Consider the following 16,839-nt stretch of genomic DNA (forward strand, 5'->3'; position numbering starts at 1 on the left):
GTTTATGTCATTATTTAATTTTTATGTAAAAGGGAGAACAAAAAAAAAATTCTCGTCTTATATTCCAAGGGTGAATAAACACCGAGTAGATTTTCAACTAAGTTGCTGCATCAACTGTTTCGGCAAAGATGAAATAGGCCAATGAAATGAAAGTCAAATGAAATCATGGTAACTAATAAATTGTTAGCAGCACTATTTCACAAATGTTCAAGAGATCATCGTAATATTCAGCATATTACAAAACAAGACCAACAATCACAATCGACATGTCAAAATGATTAGCCTGGCCTTCAAAATGTGTCATTAAAGCTGTTGGCATGCTGAGGAAATGTGTTTGATTAATCAAAACAAAAATAACACATAACTGATAGCCAAGCCAATTATTTTCCTCTTGGATGCATGACAAGCTTACGTTATGGCATTATGGGCTCACTGCAAATGACTTTTCATTAATTGGCAGAGCGCGATCAGCTCCACTTTTGTCTCACGCCGCTTTTAGAGCGCCCACACAAGTGTGAAGATTGCCTTTTCCTCATTCGTCATTAAAGTGTCGCACGCAGCCAGTAAACAACCTCTTGCTCCAATTTCTATTCATGTGCCTCTGTTGACACTTCTGCTGTCAGCATTGTATGGTTTTGAGGTTTTGGACTGCTTTGTGTGCCAGTGCTGCACTGAAATTGGAATTATTCTTTTTTTTTTTTTTTTTATTCTTGACACCCATATTTCATGCGCATGGGTGATGTCAATTTGCCAAATCACATGTCTGACACAAATAACTAACCTATAAACAAATGGCAATAAGAGGGGTCAACTGGGCCTCGTGGGTCAACACCTCAATTGGCTCGGATGGAAGCAGACTGTATCCTTCAAACCATTCTGCAGCAAAATTTGCATTTCTTTTTCTCAGCATCCATTTTTTGTGAACATTGGAGACATACTTTTTACAAAATAATTCATACAAATAAATGCTCCAACACAACTAGACAATAAGGATAAACTCCAACCAGACCTGCACCAACCTCTTCAGCTCATTTTTTTGTGGACATGTGAGACGTACTTTTTGGAAAATAATTCGTCCAAACAAACGCTCCGATGCAAGCAGACAGTAAGGACAAACTCCAACCAGACCTGCACCCAAATCTCTTTTTTCCCATTTTTTCTCAGAAATTGGTTATTTCATTTTCGCTAAATCATGCATATTAACGAAGTAAAGAAATGCAGTAAAGATACAGCATAACCAAACACCATTCCTACAAAATAGAGTGTAAAAATAAAATACATCGACACTGCAGTTTTCTCTCCTCAGCAGTCCATCCACTTTTGAGCCAACAGGCGACATGTAGTCATCATCTGAAAAACAATGTAAATATTTTTGGACCACAAGGCAAGCAGTTGTCACGGTGAAATCCTCCAGCCAAACTTGCGCCACCATTTTCTTTTCTTGGCACCCATTTTTTTATTTGTAATCGTTGCTACAATTTGCATATAAAATAAATAACGGATCAAGAAACTAACGGCGATAAAACAAAAAATAAATAATTCTACATTATTGGCACACAGCAAATACTGTATCAGGAAAAAGAGGAAAATAGAAACTGCAAGTTTCACGCTCAACCACTTTAGAATCATTTTCTGCAGGCCAGGCCTAAAAGAGGGCCAATCAATGCATTCATTTCAACGCGCTGAAATCCTTTCCCGCCTTTTTATATTTCCTGCAATAGTCATCTGAAAAGCGATGACAAAAAAAATGCTGTATTGTAATGATATGACCAATTGTGCTGAGCTCGCGGGGCCTCTTTAGAATCATCTTATTGAAAAAGAGTCCCATTTTTTCTCTCCATTTTTCGCTTACTGGGGCTGCTTCATTACAATGAATGCTCCATCTAGACTGAGCTCTCATTCGACTGCATTTCACATCAAAACCAAGCCCTACCTGAGTAATTAGTCTTCCCGGAGTAACATTTACTGTGACTGAGAAGCTCAGGGCCACAACAAACACTTAACGGCCCATATTTTCCGCCGGCCACATTTTGTTTTCTTTCCTTCGGGAAAATGAGGAGCTAAGCTCCTCGCTCCAAGCGGTTGATAATTGACTTCTCTTGTTGTACTCACTAATAATATGGCTGCACACAGAAAGGCACTTTTACGCTATCATTCATTCATCTATAATTCAGGATCATTTAAAATCTACCCCAAAATAAAATAGCTGCAATATGTTGACAACAGCAATCAAAATTGATTATGCATAATACATTCTTTTATTCCAGGATAAAAGCGGCTGAAATGAGTTTTCTTCGCAGGGTCTTTGGGCTCTCCCTTAGAGATAAGGTAAGAAATTCGGTCATCTGGGAGGGGCTCCGAGTCGAGCCGCTTCTCCACTACGTCGAGGAGCCAGATGAGGTGGCCTGATTACGATGCTTCCTGGACGCCTCCCTGGTGAGATGTTCCCTGCATGTCCCACCGGCGGCAGGACGCGCCGAGGACGACCCAGGACACGCTGGAGACACTATGTCTCCGAGCTATCCCTCGGGAAGAGCTGGAACAAGTGGCTGGGGAGAGGGAAGTCTGGGCCTCCCTGCTAAAGCTGTTGACCCTGCGACCCGATCCCGGATAAGCGGTCGATTTTGCATTGTATGTTCATGTGATCTTTAAAGAAATAATATATAATTATAATAACAGTGTATTAGTATTTAAAATTCTTGTCATAAATTGTGTGACATTGACTGTGCGCATGTGTTACAGTCACGATGTTAGTCACCTGATTGACGTTCATGCTGTTGTCACAGGTCAGCGGGCGCGCCGATGTCAAGTCGTTGGATCCCAGGAAGGTGGAAATGATGCCGTTTTGGTCCACCTTGCGAATGGTGGTGCCGTCCACGAAATAAATCAGGCCGTTCTTGTCAACGGTGATGCCTGCAAGTCAGGTCAAGTACGTTGAGATAACAGGGTTGAAAGGCCACGGATCAGCCCGCACGAGTCAGTGGAGACGACGCGGCGGATTACATGTGTTGAGCTTGCCTCCCCGTAATTCAGGTCACTGGCAAAAAGCACCACCATCAATAATTCACCTGATGCTTTTCTGCCTTTGAATAATTTCTCAGGCAGAAGTGGCAAAAGCTGTAGTCATAGCGTTGCGTACATACTGTATGTGCGCGTGTCAGCCCGGGTAAAAAGCACTCCCGTCGGGAAGGGGATTGTGAGTGCATTTGGTAGATTTTGTGAAAGCCGTAAAATGGACCAAAAAGTCTGCTTGAGGTGTTATTTTTAGATCCTGAAAATATGCATATTTTTGTCTTCGAGTTGTAACAAGGTCTGCCATTTCATCTAAATATACAACTCATTCTGGACTTTTTACCAATAAAATCTGCTCAGGATATCACGGGATCCTAAAGATGCCAGCAGAGATTGTGTGAAGGCTAGGGTGCAAGCAGAGACAAGCGTTGTAACTCAACTTGTTACATCTCAGTCAAATTGGGACATAAAATGAAACATGTTTGGTTCTGGTGTGAAGGATAGTAATAGTAGTCGGATCAATTGATATTCAGTAGGTGACCTCCTTGGAATATTTTTGATCTTTCGTACTTCTTGGAACCTGCTGTGGTTGGCCATTGTTATGAGGGTGGAAGTCATAAAATGGATGCCCTCTGCTTAGGATTTCCTGGTATATATGCATTTAGTGATTTTTACATGCATGGGATGTGACAACTTCTCATATCCGCTGTAATGTATCGACAGTGTTTCTGGACACAGTGCCTCTGAGAGGGATCACAATTTCTACAGCTTGAATTAAGTCTTTAAAAAAGCTTTTATAAGGCAAACACGTTCGGCTGAACGAGTCCTTGGGCTAGTTTGTCGCCGTGTTTGACCGTGTGAGAGTCTCAGACTGATGAAGAGTGTCACGTCTGAGCAGAGTTCATCAAAATGTCTCAGAGAAAGATGGAGGGTGGGTGAAAGCGCACGCCAGAAAAAAAGAAGAAAAAACGCTAACTGCTGTTACTTCCGCGGTCTCGATTTCAACCCACTCCATCATTACAGACTTTCTTGCCCGGGCTGAAAGGATCACTTCGAGCACAATTGGCATTGGGAGTCAGCGGCGGCGGTGATAGCAAAAACAGTCTTTGGGTTTGGGCTTTTCATCTTGGGGAAATTTAGAGAAAATTGAACAATCATAGCTCAAATGGCACAAATGGAACATCTCAGACAACAGGTTGTGCTCAGTGAGAACTTCATGGACAAGGTTAATAACAAATTTAAAAAAATCTTTAAAACCAAAAAGAGAAACAAAGCAGTATATTGTTTGCACTGTAATGCGCTGTCGTTAGTACTTTTGAATTTCTGGTCTTGGGTGAAGACTATAGTCCGGTAGATAATTTCTTGTTTCCTAACCTCCCCTGACAAAGTAATAAAACATTAAGACAATCCGCATTTTTCCGCTGTACATGTAATGTTTTAATTTATATTGAATTAATTGAAAATAGATATTATGATGGACTCTCAACACGTTGAAAAGTGATATAACATTTTTAATATATTAATATGGATTAGGATGTTTTTATTGAACTATAATAATAATAACAATAATAATAATAATTATTATTAATACAGTATTATAATCCAGTAATAACAAAAGTCCTGCAAAAATTTTGATTGGGCCGACTTACTGTTACAAGTCTGACACCCTTATTTGTGAAGGATTAATTTCAATGCTGGGAATACCTTGTAGAACAATGTTAAGCTTTGTTTTTACAACCAAAAAAAAAAGGACATCTTTCAGTGCTCCAATTTTGAACATATTTGCTAAAGTTCGAATAGTTCTTAGGCTAACATAAAGCAAGGCAGCAACCTCTGTGTAGAAAGTGCTGACCCAGAGTGATTTTACATTGTGTCTTGTCTGTGGTCAGGTGCTTTTTTCCCCCCAAAATGTAAAAGCTCAAATGCTAACCTGCTAACTGTTGCTTTGCTAACATAAGTGCAAGATGTCAATCCGACGAAAGAAAGCATGAAGGATCCTTTTGTAACTACTTGGTAGAAGCAGCCTTGAGCCTGTAGTTACCGTATTTTCCGCACCATAAGGCACACCTAAACGCATTGAATTTTCTCAAAAGCCGACAGTGTGGCTCATAATCCAATGCACCTTGTGTATGGATCAATATTCTGATTTCTTGGATGAAGTATTTTAAATGTTCTGAAAAGCGCATTGTTACAGCTGCAGCGGTTGTGAAAGCTCGATATAAATAAAGCTGTTTTGTATTGTATTCCCTTTTGGGTAGCATAACCTGTTAGATGCATAGCACAACCACAGCCACAATTGTAGCTTTTATTTGCCTGATAATGCGGTGCGCCCTATACCTGTATTTGAAAATAGTTTTAAAATAGGCCACTCATTGAAGGTGCGCCTTATACCTAAAAGCGCCTTACAGTGCGGAAAATACGGTAATTAACGTGAGACACATGCAGCACGCAAATGCCATTTGTGGTGCAAAAAATACTGTGTTACGATACCCTTGGGTCCAGTGAGTGAAGCATCTGGAGCTTTGCCGCCGTCCCCACAGTGGTTTTCATCGAAGGGCAAGCAGTGTTCACCGGTCCCAGCCACCACCTCGGCGTTGGCTTGCAGGTCCTTCGTTCCGGAGAGGCTTTTTGGATGGTAGATCCGCCGCGAGTTGGTGTCTGACACATACAACTGGCCTGTGACCGGGTCGGTGGCCAGATAGTAGCGATGCGCTGGGTTGTTGCTGCATTCACGAGAAGGACAGATTCTTATAATCATTCATTCAGTCATTCATTCATTTTCCGTTCCGCTTTATCCTCAGAATGGTAGCTGGGGGTGCTGGAGCGGGAGACGCCCTGAACCGGTTGCCAGCTAATCGCAGGGCACACAGAGACGAACAACCATCCATGCTCACACTCACACCTGGGGACAATTTAGAGTGTGCAGTCAGCCTGTCGTGCATGGTTTTGTAATGTGGGAGGAAACTTCAATACCAGAACAAAACCGAGGCAGGCCCTGGGAGAACTTGCAAACCCCAAATGAGAAGGCCGGAGCAGAAACCAGACGCACGACCTCTACACTGTCATGTCAACGCGCTAACCAATCTCCGGCCTGGTGGGCCAGTGGTGCCTTGATTTACAAATTTAAATGGGTTCGTGAACAAGCTCGAAACACGGAACTTAAATCATCCCTGGCGCGTCTGACTGCCGCTGCTCAACCTGTTCTATGTTTTATTGTTTTTGTTCCTGATTGTAAAGTGTCCTTGGGTGTCTTGAAAGGAGCTTACAAATAAAATGTATTATTATCATTATTATAATCCCCATGAAAACTCCATGGATCCGTTGAAGCTCAAAAACATGCAACAACATTTTAAATATTTTTGTTATTAAAAAAACAACACTCTACAGCATTGTACTTCATGAAAAACCCAATGTTAACAATTAAATTGAATGTAACGATTTATAAACAACATGTAACGTCTGTCATCTGTATTTGCAAGTGCATCTTTGTTTTATTTTTAAAGTCTGCTTTCACCATTAACTTCTGACTTGCAACTCAAAACAAAAACAATCCGGCGAGGAAAAGCTCACACTACTGATATTGCGTGAGCCACAGGCCCGTATTTAAGTAACAGGTGCAGAGTGAACCATGCATGTTGTCAGTGGATTCAAGGGACATGCCCACAGCATTGGCGTGTCAGATATTTAAGACATTTTTTTTGTTTTCACTTTACTTTAAGGTTAAGGAAGTGTTAGGGCTCTGATTCAGTGGGTTTGGGTTGGTTTTGGAATTAGGGAAATTGTGCAAAATTGGTTTGTTATAAAATTGTATGTATTTTACATTTGATTTATATGATAGTAACAACAAATATCACAAAAATCACCTTAATTTCATAATGTTATGATGTTTTTCATAATTGATACTTAATAGTATAACTGAGGAAATAAATACTTTATATATATATGCGTGGGTTTTCTCCGGGTACTCCGGTTTCCTCCCACGTTCCAAAAACATGCATGGCAGGCTGATTGAACACACGAAATTGTCCCTAGGTGTGAGTGTGAGCGCGCTTGGTTGTTCGTCTCTGTGTGCCCTGCGATTGGCTGGCAACCGGTTCAGGATGTCCCCCGCTTATTGCCCGTAGACGGCTGGGATAGGCTCCAGCACCCCCCGCAACATTAGTGAGGATTAGGCGGTTCGTGTATATATATATATATATATATATATATATATGTACACACACACACACACACACACACACACACACACGCGCGCACACACACACACACACACACACACACACACACACACACACGTCTTTGTGCTTCTTTCTTCTCTCCTGCTGTAATAAATTTCTTTCTGCATTGGAAGCCGCATTTTCTGGAGCATTTTCATCAGCCATTACAACACATGGTCCATACATGTTTTTATTCTCTATCAGTGGTAATTAGACAGTAAATGGCCTGCTCTAATGATACATATGGTAATCAATGGGGGTATTGAAGGAACGGCAAAAAAAGGGAGAGCTTCATTTATGTCAAGATGATGATAGGCAGCATGGTGGTATTGGGGGTAATGAGCATGCACTAGAGGATAACACACACCTACCTGTGTCTAAAGTCTTTATTCCTACAAAAAAGCACAAGGACACGTGGAATAGAGATACAAAAGATCAGGAGATTTTCCATGAAAAACACATTTTAAAACACTTTCCCCACAAATGAAAATTGTTTATACATGGTACACTGTAAAAAAGGGACACACCAGGAGTACGAATTTACTAAATTGAAGAAGGTTCTGTGCCTATCAAGCACAATCTATTCACCTTCATCTTGCAAAGTTGATTTGAAAAATGTTGGACTTTTGCATTTGTATTGAAGCCCTATTTTTTTTCATGAAAAAACACCCAAGATGTATCTATATGTTTTGGCACTACATGATAAAGTTCTCGTAATTTTACGATTTTCCATTAAATGATTTACATTATCAAGCCCATTCCTCCTTCATACAAATGGACAGTAGCACACTACATCCCAAAAGTCACTGGAAAGTCCCTTTTTTTAAACCTATGTAGTTATACAATTACAAAAAAATGCAGCCCCCAATTTGTTTCACACCTTGTTTACTCCATGATTACTTCTGCTGCCTGTCGAGGCAGCAAATAAGTAGGACTTAATTCTTCCCTTTGCAAATTGAGGAATTGTCCAATGCCAATTTTACACTTGACAACATTCATGATTTTTCAAATTGAAAGTTGTAACAGGCCTATCACTGCTGCTTAAAGACTGGAGAGTTGTATTTTTTTGGGAGCGTTTGATAGCAAAAGTCACTGCAAAGTCACTTGTTCTGTGTTAAATCTGAACTACTGCTGTAATTGCTCTAACTCTAGCAACACAACACCTCATTCATTCCTCCCAAGCTGTTGTAAAACTGCTCCTTCGAGATTGAATCCAATTGGGAAACTGTTATAAAAAGCCGGGAAAGCACCTCATTCACCATTTATATGCACGCTATTTCCTCGCAGATACTTTATGAAATGCTCTTCAGGCGACTACATTGGGCCTTTTCGATGGTAACCACATGATTTTTACATACAGCTATTTTACACGTCTGAACGAGGATGACAGCTCACGATGAACGCAGTCATCGACCTGCCAATTTGAGAGCAGCCAACTGTCCCTGACGCCAGCTCAGCCAAGTTGGCACGAGGTCTGCTAGCGACCAATTATGTGCCTGAGAAAGGATGACCTTCCTAATTACAAGGACGGAGAGGCAACATATTTTTGTGGGTGGGCTTTTCTTTTGACCCTCAGCACAAACATACACTAGAGGTAAACTGAGTGTATTAGGTATCAAGCAATTGGTCAAGCTCATGAGTGTATTTGTTTTGTATTCTTTTCTATTTTAGAAATGTGAAATTTGCAATTTTTCTTGCAAATTAGTTGAACTGTTATTCATCTGTCTGTCGAGCAAGCAGAAATTCTGGTTTGCTCCCTTGCTAATTCACTGTACAGCTAACTCATTTGCCTGGCCATCTGTCTCTGTGAGGGCTTCTTACCTGAGCTCCATGATGCTGGTGACGTTGCCCGAAGGATAGATGCGTCGAATGTAGTTGAAGTCACCCACATAGAGACTGCCGTCGATGCCCCACGCCAAGGCCACGGGTGCCAACAGCTTGTTGCCTAGCGCCTGGCCGTTGCAGCTCGGGCACGAGATGCTACGGCGGCGGCCGTTGCCCATGATGGTGGAAATGACGGGAGGTTGCAGCGAGATAAACTGGTTCTCGCCGCTGCCTTTGTACAGAATGCCTGCAAAAAACAGATGAGAAGGTCAGGTGAGCCATTCTTGATGATCCACCATCAATAAAGCCCACAACCGATTCGGTAGGTTGAGATCTAGAAAGGTAAGAATAACTGTTTCTCCACATCAGTTTGTGAGAGTTGGGTTTTTGTTGGCGGGGGTGCTTTCTTCCATTTTACAGGTACACATTGTCACGTTTCGGTTTTTCGGTCTGGCCAGCAGGTGGCAGGAGCGGTCCTCCTAGCACACCTGCTGGCAATCATTAATCAATAGAGACACTATTTAAGTACTCCTACGTTCTACACCTGTTGTGGGAGTATTGTTTATGGCATTGCTTTTCTCATTGCTCATTGACTAGTGGCTTTTGACCTCGTCGTGTTTTCGTGTATAGTTCTCGGTACCAAGTTTTGTGTAAGTACTGTTTTATTTTGATGATCCGGCTTTTGTGCGTGTACTAAGTGTTACATTGTTTTTCGTTCATAGTTTGCTGGCTTTACTTTCCTTTCTTGCCTTTTTGTGCAAGCACCTTTTGTTATTCGTTTGGATTTATCTCATGGTCCTCATTGTGGACCAGCGCTTTATGTTCTCGCTTATTTTCGGTTCGATTTAGACATTAAATTGTCTTTACATCGGAGACCTTGTTTTTGTCTACGTTTTTTGGATCCCCCTCCCTAACTCGGTTTATCCGAGTACGTAACACACATGGGGAGATGTTATAAAATTCAATATAGCTCGCCTTGTTACATTGTGTGAGTGTCCCTAATTAAGTGTCTGGTGAAGCATACATTCCACATGCATAATGGCCAGCTCATGTCTCGGAGCTTGCAAAAAATCTATATAATTAAATTAAATTAACAACATGTCAAGGCAAGCACATGAGATGGACTGTTCCTCGAGTTTCTTCGCTAACTTTGATGCTGTCATGATGGGAGCAGCGGTGGTGGCGAGGGGGATCGCCGCACCCAATCTGTCAAGCCACATACAACAGGCAGTTTGTGAAGTGAGTCAAAGCGGCTGGCGAGATGAACGCGCTTGCTCGGAGTGCCACGCCTGCCAGCGGTAGGCCGCTTTTATCCCGCCATCCGTCTGCAACCAAGGCATCACACTTGTGCGGTGTAGCGCCTGTGATCAACAGATAGACGCCGTACGTTAGATATGCTAATGAAGCCCCCCTCGCTCCCCTCACAGCTACACGTCAGAATTTAACGTTAAAGTGGATGTCGCAGCAAGCGCGTGTGACGGCGTAGTTGAGACTACTTGAGACTGAATGGAAAGAACATCATGAATCATATGGCAGCTGTTATTCTGTTTCTGTGTTTTCACACCGACTGCTATCATCCATCCACATAATCACTTGGATTTCCTGTCCTTGTCGTCTTCATAGGAGAGGAGCAGTTGTGAACTGGGAAATGTTGGCAACACAGAATTCATATTTGACATGTAGACTAATCAATGAGTGAAGACTGACGGAACATATCTGTAATGACACGCACAAATACTTACCAGTGACAGAGTGAAGGCTCTGACGGAAGCCAATTGTGTATATCATGATTTACATGTACTTTCTAGAGTGATCAATAACAGAGTGAAAACTGACAGAGCGGTCCAATCGGTCTTACGGTATACTGTCTTCATTGGCATACAGACTTACCAATGATAATGTGGCAAGTATGGCAATGAGCTGAAAACCACTGATTCCGTTTGTAGTGACTGACAGAACCAACATGTCGACTGATCATTGACTTGGGTGACGCGCCACTGCATTCCAATCTTCACTCGGTCCTTGCTGAGTTTACATTTCAGTCATTCGACGCATTACAAAGACAGTATGGTGCAGTTGTGCCTCGAAATAAGAGTTTCATTAGTTCTGTGACAACGCGCTAATGCAGAATGCAGAACTGACTGTAGATCTCAAACCACTTCATTGAAATGTATACAAAAGCCATGCATCCGTTCCAGTCTCCCCAAAAGACCCAACATATAACATTTCTGTAATGTTGGTTTTAACAAGGAAAATGGCATTTTATTATGTTGTACTTGTACAAAATACATACGGCAGTAATAACATCCTTAAAAATGCTGTGCATCTTGTTGAATTCATTGCAACTTACAGTCAGGAAGTCACAAAGACTATGCCTGCCAGTATTGTTATGTTCGCTGTCTACATATGCTGATGCACTAGTTGTGTTCAAATATCCTATTCTTAAAGCATGTGTTAAACTCAAGGCCCACAGGGCAAATGTGGTTCAACATGTCATTTAATGATGCCTGCGAGAGCTTAAAAGGCCTGATAATCTTTTAATAATTTAGTCTAAAGTGTGCATTAACCATAAATTACACTTCCCACAATTCATAGCGACTACATTGCTTGCCAAGTGACAGCATCCCGGCACTAGACAGCAGTCCAGTTTCCATTCTAGTTTCACAACAAATGGAACTGTTGTTCCCACAATGCCCAGGAAGAGTAAAATTGGTGCGGTTGGAAGGCAAATTCTGTGCGTGTTTGAGATTCATGAAGAAAAACCAGGATGTCTTCAGCGTTACAAGGCCATGACAGTTATCAAAGAGTACAGTCTCGGTCGCCATTTTGACCCCCAACACTGACCTAATTAAGCCTTTAAGAAAAACACAGTCAAAAAACAATGCAGCAGTGAAAGCATTTTTTAAGAGGCTGCGTGAAGCAGTGCATGGTGAAGGTCTGCAAGTGCGAGCAGGGATGTCATATACACCCGGGAAGGCCAGAGCCCAGATTTGAACCCTGAATCTCTGTACTGCGAGGCAGACGTGCTAACCAGTTGTCCACCATGCCACCCTAAATGCATTCAGGATGTAATATTTCTAACTTGAATAAGTAATACATTGTGATTTATTTGACCTAGAGTAGTAGTTAAATTTAGTTGACATTACTTTTGGTTACATTTATACTGTTCAGAGTTGCACCTGACCCTTTGAGAGCATCAATTATGATGTGGTCATCAGTGAAAATGAGTTTGACACCACTGACTTTAAGGAATAACACCGCGATCAGAAATGCTACTCATTAGCGGCTCACTCATCCATACTGTATGTACTGTAACTGCTGGTAGCATTCAACCGGGAAGGGCATTAAACAGCTTGAAAGCTCTTTTGTGAAGAATTGTTCTCTCCCTGCCAAACAGCTGCCTGTTGTGAATTGCGTTAAGTTCATTGTCACCACACAGGGTTCCTATCTGCAATTTTTGTTCATGAGTCAAAGCAAGAAAAAATAAATGGGTGAACGACAGCTTTTATTTCAAAACATGTGTAAATCGGGTTATTTGTTGCACAAGAAAAACTATTATAGAGCGTTGGTTTTTGCCTCATGATTGCGCTAAAGAGAGCTATGAGTCACAGTGTAGTTATACAGGCTGAAATCCTTGGCAGAGGATATGTGGTCAGTTAGCAGACAGCTCAGAGTTCAGCTGTGAAATGTTTTGGCCCGCTGCCGCTTGTTTGTTTGTTTGTTTGAAGCAGAACGTGTGCATCTATCATATGTCTTTGCCCTCAGTCATATTAATATTTATCTACGGTGTCGCCTGACTTTTTTTCTCAACCCTCACTGAATTATTCAGTCCTGCTCCTACTTTTTGACATTTGAGATTTATGGCTCACGTGGGGCTTTCCCTTTTCTTTATGGGAGGGGGAGGCAGTGGGGTCACGGTTCGATATCCCTCCCATCTTAACCGGCACAAAGATGAATTCAAATATTAGTGATTGCCTCCATGGCCGCCTCCGTATCGATCCCTTAACGTTGTAAACTTTGACTAATGTCTTCACCCTCTGACATGCTCTGCAGATGCATTTTCGATTCCTCCCAGCTGTGAATCATTTTTCATTTTTGTGCTCCTTCAAACATCTGCACATACAGTCGCCCTCCCCTCACCCGCCTCTTCTTCCTCCTCTTCCTCATATCATCGCTGTCATACTTGATAAGTCAAATTGCCGACGTCTGTCTGTCTGTCCGTCATGTCCTCCACTTCATCTTTAGGGGACTTGCTTACCTCACCAATCCAAAGCTTGTCTCCAGTGAGGAAAAACTAAAGATTGTGTAATTGGTGCTGCTTGTTAGCACTCACTGGCCAAGTTAAGATCGACACGTACACTCATAATACGAAACCAATAAATAAGCAGTGCTACGTATTGTGATTGACGTGTGATGGAACTAACCAATGGGAGAGCTGTGTGGAATTATGTAAATTAACCAATGGCTGAGTGAATACTGTGATAGAGCCAATCTGGACTGACGAATGATTGGTGACCTGTGACTGAGTTCATGTGAACTGAATAGGAAGTTCACTGTTTGAGTTTGAAACACCCTCCACTTCTTTACTTGCTTCTGCAGCTTGTCTCTATGCAGTCTAATGTCAATAGCTGACGCCAGTGGAGCTGTATAGGGTCGCCTGTTAGGAGGACAATTAAGACCCCCGCCCCCACTCCCTCCATTCCTCCACCATCCCTCTGGTGGTGTCACCACGGAGACATTGCCAAGGGCGCTCTAGTTAGTCCGTCAGGTACGTCCGCTCACCCCCACCACTTTTATACCATTAATCATCTGGGAGGCTATGATGTCGGAATGAAAGCTTCTTTTTTTTTTGCATATTCGACATGACTCAAATTAGCCCAGAATCAAAGGAGTAATGACTTCACTGGAATCAAAGAGAGCGTTGGGCAAATGTTCCGGAGGGGTTATGCTCCCAAATCCTGATTAACATCAATTTCTTTTAAGGTGTGCATTATCACAAGTTGTGAAATTTGACCAATTTAATCTGGCTCTCGGTGTGAAAAATACGCCTCGATGCTGTGTCAGACTGACATGTAGAATGATCAATAACAGAATGAAACTCAATCAGTGATGCTGACTCGAATGACTGACATGCAGACCGTCCAATAACTGTATGAACAATTAGTACTGTACAATCTGCATCTTCTTCGACTTTGTGCAGTAGGACAAGATTTAGGGCTCTATTTTCATAGACAGGTGCATGTGCGGTAGAAGTTTGCTCGTAGTTCCTTATCAACATACTTGGCTTCAATCTTCTGAATTGACTCCAGTAAGTCAATTCCTGCTTCCGCAATGTGTCCGCCTTAACTGTGCTGAATCTGAAGGGGATGAGGGGAGCTGCTTTCATTGACTAGGAAACCAGTCGGCTGTGCTCACTCCCACAACAGCTGAAACACCCCTTTCTAACTGCACCTGTTGTACCAGAAGAAAGAAAACTCCATCAATGCACTTTGTGCTCGACTTGCGCTGGGCACAACAATCAAGCCATGTAGCTTGATCAGTAACTGAGTGACGGAACCAGCCAATCAGCATTGCTGTTCGCAATAATTGCCATGTAAACTGACCGGTGACTAAATAAAGATTGCAACAAAACCAGACAAAAACAAGTAATTGGAACTGCTTGTAATTATTGACATGTGGGTGACCAAACTCAGAGTTAATATTTGTGACAGAACCAATTAGTCAGTGGTGCTGCCCATAATGATTGACATGTTGACTGGCCAATGACGACAACCGAAGGCTTACCATTCGGGCCGCATAATACTGGAAGAACATGTAATCTATATCTATATATCTATATTGCGCGTCGTCCCGGACGCGGTCTGTCCTTCCGTCTGTCCCTTTTCAAAACGTACCTACTTCACCGCGCCGCTGCGCGCCGCCACTGCGCGCCGCCACTGCGCCGCCCAGGCAGTGGCTCACTACGATCGCGCGGGCATCTTAGCGAAAAAATGTTGTCTACCCACAAGCATTGCAATGAAATTGTTAGTTATTTAGTAGAGCTAAACATCTCTTTATTTTCGCGATAAGCAATGAAGATGAACAAAACGTTGAACCAAGCAACAACACTTCTGTGGGCCGAAGGCCCACCTTACCAGCCTTCCGCAGGAACTAGCTGATGAGCCGCCCAGAGGGCGGCGAACCACCACCTTACTAGCCTTCCGCAGGAACTAGCTGATGAGCCGCCCGGAGGGCGGCGAACCAGCTAGTATATAATATGCGTGTTGAATATTGTAACATCGATAGTATTGTGATAATTAACATGTGCGAAAAGAAATGACTTTTTTTAAAATTATTATTATTATTATTATTATTATAAGCACACACGTCAGCTTCCGATTGGTTAATTAAGTGATTTGGTGCTGAATTTGAAGCGACAATTCATTTCCTGAGCACGCCAACAAAAACAAGGCCTCCAACACAGAGCCACCCCCCCCCCCCGCACCCAACGCAGACACATAAACACAAACACTTTTGCATCCTACCGCGAGGATGGTTTCTTGATCCAAATTCGGGTGCGCAGAATTTATAAATATATGCTAGCAGACGTTTTTAAGCAGGCAGCTGTGGGTCTGCCTCCCTGACATCAGCTTGGCATTTGCACGTGCAACATGTCACAAGTTTGATGGCCGCCGCTGAGCCGCCACTACCACCACCGACATGAGGCGTAATGCGTCGTGACCGAATGTCCTTGAGGGAGACGATGCAAAGCAACTTTCATCTGCTCGCTAACAATGACAGTGAATAGCCAAGCGGGGCTGCGGTACAGTTGTGGGTTTTTTGGGGCTTTATATAACAGCGCGGTCATTACACTCGGGTGGGACTGGTGTGTATTGTAAACAATGACAGATGTGTAAATAAAGAGAACAGTGGGAGCTTGCCAAAGTGACCTCAGACTTCTTTTTTTGTCATTTTTGTCACTGAACCACAGTCAAAATGCTGCAGCTCTACAGCTCCGCAATAGATGCTTGTTCCACATTTACCTGAGCATCATTTAGAGACATGATTGCGACAGAAACATCCGATCGGTATTTCGGCGTAAATGATTGCCAAGTCGACGGGCTGATGACTGATGAGCACAATTGTGACAGAACCAACTAATCAGCGGCGCTGCGTGCAATGATTCACACGTAGACTAAAAACAGAGATCAAGTGAGGATTGTGACAGAACAATGTGTGTAATGATTGACATGTAGAGTGACCAGTGAGTGAGTCAGGATCATGACTCCTGACTGCTATCATGTCATGTTAAACAGTGTGTACAGTATATGGGCAGCAACAAATACCGATCTGTGCATCCGACAACACACTGAAGCTTTGCTCGCTCTTTTTACATCTCCTTTGAGCGCCGTGCTACACAAACATAAATTAAAATTCCAGACATATGCTTCCAGTCGCTGCGTCATCCTGGGGAAGGGGGGGGGGTCATTACGCTGCTCTGCGTTTCTGCGGTTCAATTAAAGTCCCAAGGTCGCGCATTTGATGCTGCTTTGTTGCGTTTGGGGGGGAAAAAAAGCCAGTGCCTACACCTATTTGTCTTTGTTAGAGGGGCTCGCCATTGTATTCCTATCCCGGCACGAACCCCTCGCCTTTAATCTGAATGTGGCCTAGCATCCATTCAATCAATGTAATTTGCTAATCAGAGGAAGGACGGACAAATAAGTTGACATGTCGGAGAAACGTGGCCTCACGTGGCCTCTTCCATGGTTCCACTAATGAGGACAGTGGCCAGGCCAACACTGATTCT

General features: G+C 42.7%; 1 protein-coding gene across 7 annotated transcripts in view; it reads right to left on the reverse strand.

Annotated features, from left to right (window-relative positions):
• Positions 1-16,839, reverse strand: part of si:dkey-237h12.3 (teneurin-3) — a 218,297-nt gene that overhangs the window by 18,458 nt on the left and 183,000 nt on the right. For 5 of the 7 annotated variants that reach the window (XM_052064659.1, XM_052064641.1, XM_052064623.1 and 2 more), the window contains 4 exons: positions 9,051-9,300; positions 7,601-7,621; positions 5,503-5,735; positions 2,759-2,913 (listed from right to left, as the gene is read on the reverse strand). In XM_052064659.1, coding sequence (XP_051920619.1) covers positions 2,759-2,913; positions 5,503-5,735; positions 7,601-7,621; positions 9,051-9,300 — 659 coding nt within the window. The remainder of the gene's footprint in view (positions 1-2,758; positions 2,914-5,502; positions 5,736-7,600; positions 7,622-9,050; positions 9,301-16,839) is intronic. The other 2 variants (XM_052064651.1, XM_052064612.1) reach the window with 1 other exon arrangement.

Source organism: Hippocampus zosterae, chromosome 1 (assembly GCF_025434085.1).
Source record: "Hippocampus zosterae strain Florida chromosome 1, ASM2543408v3, whole genome shotgun sequence".
NCBI classification, from domain to species: domain Eukaryota; kingdom Metazoa; phylum Chordata; class Actinopteri; order Syngnathiformes; family Syngnathidae; genus Hippocampus; species Hippocampus zosterae.